Genomic DNA, 7,414 nt, shown 5'->3' with positions numbered 1-7,414 from the left:
TTTAATTCAATTGGCTTTCACAAATGCAATTCAAAGACGAGGCGTATTGACCAAGGTGATTGTTTACTTATTAGAAATTAGTAAATACGGTTGTTTTGCTGGATTAGCTGAATCAGCTGACCAGCTGATGAGCTGAACATTGGCAACGACCTTGAACCAGCTGATGTGTCAACAATGGCTTGAAGGTCAAACACAGGCGTTGATCGTGAAGACAAATTACTAAACAGATTAGACAACGGCTAAGAGGTATATCAATCAATGTAATCATAGACTGAATTATACTTTCAGATATGAGTTTGTGGGTTGTTGTTTTGTGTTAGTAGTGTTGTTTTTTTTAAAATAGTAGTATTGACTTTTGACTACTGGTGTAATCCATCAAATTGGCTAAGTCTATTTTTTATGAAACTTAGTTATAGTTAGCCACTCAAAGAGTATACCTTAGTATAACATTTTGTTTTCTTCCCAACGTTTTGTTATGTGTTAGTTGATATGACGTGGAAGATGCTACAACTCACAATAAATTGAGTTTTCTGTTCCTCTTGGGTCTCGGACCTTGATTAATTTGGCAGATTCGACAGAATGGCGGCGGATCAATTCAACTACTGTTCAATAATGATTTTTATGAAATTGGCTACAACTTTAACCTGGAGATTGAATGTCCAGTTACGTCAGCAGTCAAAGGAAGTAGATATGTAAGCAAGTAAAACGGCTTACCTTAGCAAATAGCTGCATCTTTAGTCTGTAGAATATTAACATCAGAAGTGTATAGTTTTTTGTAAGAAGATGGTTTGTCTATTCGCGATTTAGTAACAGGGTTCTTCACTAAATACTAAGTGAGCTCGGTAAAACTATCTTGATGTCTAAAAGAAACCATGAAAACATTTCGTGTGAGTCTAAAGTAAAGTTTCAGTTAAAGAAACAATATAAACTAAGGTATTGCTCAACACATTGAAGACTTATTGGTCGTAAAAAGATAATTAGCAGTTTGTTATGCCATCGACTTTAATAGTTCAAGTACATTTCTCATTTTGTTGTGATAACCAAAGATTTATTTGATTTGTGTGTTCACATTGCGACATTATTTAAGCGAACTAATTTGCATTCTAAAATAGTTTCAATTCAAAAACAACCTCTCAAATCTACCTCTAACGTGTTTTTAATTAATTTTCTAATGCAAACAAGCAGCTGTTTATCACCGTTTAGTAAGTGATACAATCGTTTCTTCTATTACGATTGTGTTAGTGTACATTCAACTATCAATATGTAGAACTTTTTACAAGAAGGTAACATTAAGCTACAAGCGATTAAACAATCGATACATCGATTGTTTATAATCGAAATTTTCAATTGAGTTCACAACTGATTTTTACTCCCTAGGGGCTAAAACGCTTTTCCCTAAGGGGTAAAATGCTACCTTAAGCCTGTGTCACACTTGGCTACTTACTAGCAGCTACCTAGTAGCAGCTACTGAAATATTAGCTACTTTTCCTGTCACACTTATTTTGGTAGCGTCTATTCACTAGCTGCTACTACTAGTTTAGCTCAAGAGAGGTTATGTCCCAAAGACACGGATATTTTCTATACAGGTTCAAAAAATTAATCACATCTCCCCCAGCCCACTTCGGATCACTCATGATTACTTCAGAAATTATTCAAAATGAACGAGAATGAACAAATCAGGCAGACAGCACGTGGTGCAAGTAGCCGCTAGTCTGCTATTGATTGAAGCTGTCACACTGGGCGACAGTCGCTATTTGATAGCTGCTAGTTGGTCACGTGACTCACTAGCTCAGTTTAGTAGCACGGAAAGTTGGACATGTTCAACTTTCCATGCTAGTAAAATTTCACTAGCGCGCTACTCTTAGTAGCTGATACTGCCTATGTCACATTGGCTACTTAGTAGCTGCTATTTCGCTAGCTGCTAGTAAAGTAGCGTAGTGTGACACAGGCTTTAGACTAACGAATTTAAAACGGCTGCTTTTGCTGCAGTATAACGGAAAACCATTTATTTTACCTAAACAGCTGATTGTTCCAACAAACCAGCTGACTAGATAAACAAGCGTACACAGGTCACGTTTTTATCCAAGTTTCATGACTACGCACAGCAACATTTCCCAAATATTGAAATTCCAGGCCCATCAGAAGGTCAAGTGTGTGTCAAGGAAACACTATAGTGTTTTACAATGTCTTGGTCGGTTGTGATCCTGTATATCTCCCTGAGCGGACTCCATGGTCTGGGGACTTCGCCCCCCGAGGACGGTCTTCAGGACATCAGCAAAGACGTCAAGAGGATCCAGGACAACGAAGGACTCTTCGACCAGTACTACCAGTGCCTTGTGGGCGGCCCTTGTACCCAGGATACGAAGAGGTTGAAAGGTAGTGTTTGTAGTTTTACCGTTAGATACTAAAGGGTGTTTTCAAGTAGCCACCACTATATCTTGCACTGTGTAAATTAAGGTTATGGTAATGATGTGTTCTGTTAGGTTAGGAAAAGAAGGGTCAGACTCCTTAAACGTGTGCAAAACATTTTAAGCTTTAGCTAGCTCCTATCCTTTCCCTGTCTGAAGAGGACAAAGTCCTAAAACAGCCTCAGTCCAATAGAGTTTCAGCTCACTGGACTGGAACGTCTCGAAGAAGAGATGGTGTGAGGAGCCCTAATAAACGGTGTTCTCCTTGAATGGACACTTACTAGGCCTACTGTTAGCACAGACAAGCATAGCAAATATTTGTCTACAGTACGGTCCACGAGAGTCTGCAGTTGAGGGAGGAGCCTATTTACCACGTGACTTCGAGCCAATGAGGACAGTGCGGTGTTTCCAAATCTAATAACTCATCCTGATTTGAAAATATTGTTTAGTATATTTTAATTAGTGTCGAAAAGTAGTGAAAGGGTGATGTTGCAACGTCGCGCTAGTCCAGTCTTGGTATTGGCTGCCGCCAACTATAGACTCTCGTGGTCCCTAGTATAAGGCACCGGTTCCCTAGGGTCGAGGGAGGATCTGGATGGGTCGAGAGAATAAATAAAATATTTTAAAACATTTCCAGATTGGAGTCAAATCTGGAGAAAACTAGGTCATCTTTCACTATTAAAACAGTCGAGTAGACAAAATTTCACGTAACATTACTTTTTAATTTATTTGCAAGGGGCAGTAAATAATACATTCAGTACATTTACAGTTTAAAGGTTATATTATACTTAGTCACCAGTGCCTAAAGTTTAAATTCTTAGAGGTCGTAAATGTGAGGGTCGAAAATACAAGTTAGCCCTATATTTATCGTCGCACCGCACAATGTTCAAGCTGGATAATTCACTAGACTCAAATATCGTATATTGTTTATCTGCATTGACTAGTTCCCAATATGATTTTCTTCTTGTTTTGTTATCATATTCAAACATAATACTGTTATTTTGAAGTAATTTCTTAATCGTCATATTACTTTTGATTATGTTTACGGAAAGTAAATGAAAATACGTCTTATAGAACTTGAATCACACATTTACACGTATGCTATTTTAATAAGAGTCGTAAATATAAAATAAAAGTTAGTAATTATCAATTTCGATGATTCGTCTATTGGGTCTGATGATGATTGTAGTGTCCAATCAGATTCGGTATCCACTACCCACCTTTTATACGCATTTGGAGGTATTTTTAACATTAGGTATGGAAAGTTCCCTTTGGAAAGGAATTACGACGTTAAAAGGCAATTTATAAAAAAATAATGGATAGTTTTGCGCACGGTTTCTCATCATGGCGAACATTTTAATTATATGGTTTATGGGGGTGTGACTTTTAAGTTTTCTCACAAGTTCATGGGTACTTTGGGATTTATATATGGGATACAGCTGATTTCCTCTTAATATACCTCTTCTACTAAGAAATGTATTTAACATGAAGTAATTAAGGTCCCAATACAGGAGGCACTGAAAACCTATCTGTTGCAGATGTAATATAGGAAGCACTAAAAACACATGTTTCAGATGTAATATAGGAGGCACTGAAAACATATCTGTTGCAGGTGTAATATAGGAAGCACTTAAAACACACCTGTTTCATATGTAATATAGGAGGCACTAAAAACACACTTGCTTCATATGTAATATAGGAGGCTCTGAAAACACATCTCTTGCAGGTAGCACTGAAAACATATCTGTTGCAGATGTTATACAGGAGGCATTGCAAAATGATTGTGCAAGATGCACGGCCTCCCAGCGTCGCTCTGCCGTGGACATGCTCAAGTTGGCCATGGAGTGTCGACCAGTGCAGTTCCATGAGCTGGAGAAGAAGTTCGACCCCCGAGGCAGGTTCATGAGCAAGTACAAGAGACGGGGTCAGGGTGTTGGATGGCAGGGCGGGGAAACACCTCCCGTGGCCAGACAGCTTCCCACTGCTCATAACCGATGCTTGGTCATTTAACATATCCAAGGGTATTGGTAGTGTGGAACGAATTTGAAATTATAGTTTGCTGTTTGGTCAGTTGTATTTTAAGTTTTTACTTTTTGTTCCTTGGTTATGAACTACTTCCTTGTTTGAGGCGAAATGCTTCACCATAAAATGCATTTTTGTGTCTACCAATTTGAAATTATTTCTTTCCTCTATTGAATTCGGTTGGATTATAGTGCAATTAATTTTTTAGCTTTCTTGGTGGCAGTAGCATAAGCATCAGTCTCTATATCTTTTACTTTTGATCCTGAATTTGACAATTCCTCTATAAGGACCCGGTAGTCAATTTTTTGTCCAAATAGGCTAGTGTGCGGTATTGTCAACATTAGATTTTCTCCTTTAGATTTCGGTAATGTGATATTTTGATGTAACAAATGATACTATAGCTTATGATAATTCGTCCTTTCAATTTAGCTTGGTTAAAAGTTGGCGTAATAGATAGGAATCAGTAATTTTTTATCAATACACATGATTGTGGCTTATACTGAAACAGGCTACGTCACAGAGAAGTAAGAAAGAAACACTTCTCTATACAATAGTTTACATACAATATAATTCCATCTTACTTCTCTATGGCTAGGTCAATTTTTGTTCTCAAACTGATGACCCAATTTGACATTGGAATGGGATTTGTACTAGTTGATAGTCATGATTTTAGTCAACTAATAAAATGATTTGGAAAGCTGTCAAACGTTTATTTAGCAACTTTTACTGTGTACATACGAAATCAAACTTTTAAATATATAACATTGTTTGAAAAATGATTTAAAGTTTATTTACATCCTTGGGTTTACTATGTCGGTATTATTTTGTTAATCAGTTTATTTTAATGCATAATATATTAATCTCAAATGGTAGTTAAGCTTTAGATCCACCCTTGAGGGTTCCACAATTAACTGCTATGAAATTACTGTGGAATTTTAAAATTCTTAAACCATGAGAGCTTTTAAAAATCAAGTTTGACTACATTTATTAATTTCGACCGTGTAGGCCGACATGTGTTGTTCAGTTTTCATAGTAAATCTTCATTTGATGATTTACAACTACATTGCGTGTTAGAAGACAACACCAAACAACAATAATTGGCGACCTCTGGTTTGTTATTAGGCTTAACTTGTAATTCTAATGAATAATTCTCAAGGTCTCCGGTGGAATAAACTAGCATGTCGGATGAGGATCATTTCCTCCCAAGAACCCAGGCCGTGTTCATAGACCGAGTGAACATCTGGTTTAATACCTTTCTGATTTATATTTGGAACCGCTAGAACATAGCGATATCAAGAGCTTCGTGTAAAAACCCCATTGAAGTTTTTGATCTGTTCCGGATCCAGAATTATTGATTATCAATTATTTTTAATTAGCAATTCTTTGAGACAGCACTACACACTTGAGAGCTTACTTTAAGCTGAATATGTAAGCATTGTAGGTGAGGAATGGAGTGAGAATATTTGTGTAGCTTTCTTACTTACTAAAATCAGCTGTTTTATTAGTTAGAACATCACTTCGAAAACCACTTTTTTGGGTCCAGGGGGCCCAAAATGGATATATATTCACTCAAATGTCAAACTCGAAAATTTCTACGAAATCAATACTTTCTCCATATACCATGGTATAAGGTGGGAAAGTAAAACAACTTGGAACGAACAGTATTTTTGTTGATCTTTTATGTCACATAAATTGTAACCCTAACAAAAACTGTTAAAGTAAAATTTTAGACTTTAGCACACTTGAGGCTCGTTTAACTGTGTTCTATTAATAAGGTGGTTGGTCAATATAAAAACTTCAGCAACAAAAAGTCAATGATTGAGTATGTATACAATTCTATTTCTATTGTTTCCAAAATTTATATTAAGTGTACGATATGTTGGCGAAAAGTCAGTAGTTAATGAGATTATTTCACGCATCAGGAAGTGGTACTAACTATATAGGCTGTTATTATTCTAAACAATAGTTTTTACCACTAGGGGTTTCCAAGCTGCATTAACACACCATTGTCCTTTTACCATGTTTTTCCCAAGCCAGTAGAGACTGCTTATATACTATCGCATGAAGACATAAATGTTATGTATTAGTAAATAAGTGAGTTTATTGGTGTTGTTTTTGGGATTGCATAGTGATTGGACCAAATATTTTATACGGGTAAGCATTAATTGCGCCAACTGACCTGAATCAGGTAGTCGGGTGCGGTAATATTTGACTGTATAATTGAGTAAGTTAGGTTAGGTTAGGTTAGGTTAGGTTAGGTTAGGATAGATTAGGTTAGGATGACACGTAAACAAGATTATGCCTTTTGCTGGCCGGGGCGCCCGTATTGCGCCAGAGAGTCCAGGTAGCAGGCCCGGACTGCGCCAGCACTATAATCTACCACCCAAAATCAGACCTGTACTGCGCCAGAGCGGCCTTTTCTTTGTAATAATAGTTCTGAGAGAAACTGCCCTATTAATGAGTCTGAGAGTTCATTTAGTGTTATATAAACACTCTGTGACTTATCCTACTAATATTATATAACTAAACTATTATATATCCTAACTAGCTGGCCCGACAGACGTCGTCCTGTCCTATTGTGGTTTTATGTCATATGCTCGTACATTTTCAAGATGAGCTCGTTCGCATGGCTCAATCACGTCCTGGTTGAAGTTCGTTCGCTACGCTCACTCACCTTTAGGTTGGAGCTCGTTCGCTGCGCTCACTTGCTTTCAGGTTAGCTCGTTCGCTACGCTAACTCGCCTCCAGGTTGAAGTTCGTTCGCTACGCTCACTCACCTTTTGGTTGCAAATTAACTGTTCTCATAAATTAAAAATAAATATAGTGCTGCACCCTGTTGGTAAACCTATTAACTTTTTAATGCTATTGAACATCACAGAATCAAATTGTCTAGTTGCACCAGCTGTTAAGATTCTTTAATTCCATTTAAATATGAGTACTCATAAGGTTAACATGGGAAACTCCAGAGCCACTGGGGCGGAGCC

General features: G+C 37.3%; 1 protein-coding gene across 1 annotated transcript; it reads left to right on the top strand.

The window, feature by feature from the left end:
• The first annotated feature begins 1,957 nt into the window (after window positions 1-1,957).
• LOC128997311 (putative odorant-binding protein A10) lies at window positions 1,958-4,461 on the top strand. The gene is made up of 2 exons (XM_054422944.1): window positions 1,958-2,376; window positions 4,162-4,461. Exons 1-2 carry the CDS (start codon window positions 2,184-2,186, stop codon window positions 4,416-4,418), a joined length of 450 nt encoding a protein of 149 aa, XP_054278919.1. The 5' UTR covers window positions 1,958-2,183; the 3' UTR covers window positions 4,419-4,461.
• Window positions 4,462-7,414: the final 2,953 nt, after the last annotated feature.

Source organism: Macrosteles quadrilineatus, unplaced genomic scaffold, assembly GCF_028750875.1.
Source record: "Macrosteles quadrilineatus isolate MER2022 unplaced genomic scaffold, UCM_ALF_1.0 Scaffold_6__1_contigs__length_79288215, whole genome shotgun sequence".
NCBI lineage: Eukaryota > Metazoa > Arthropoda > Insecta > Hemiptera > Cicadellidae > Macrosteles > Macrosteles quadrilineatus.
This window is presented reverse-complemented; position numbering and strand designations above follow the sequence as displayed.

Excerpts from the sequence above, each read along its gene's own strand:
- LOC128997311 (XM_054422944.1), top strand. The coding sequence starts at position 2,184 with ATGTCTTGGTCGGTTGTGATCCTGTATATCTCCCTGAGCGGACTCCAT. Across the intron at positions 2,377-4,161 it reads GGATACGAAGAGGTTGAAAG|ATGTTATACAGGAGGCATTG; the intron begins GTAGTGTTTGTA and ends TATCTGTTGCAG.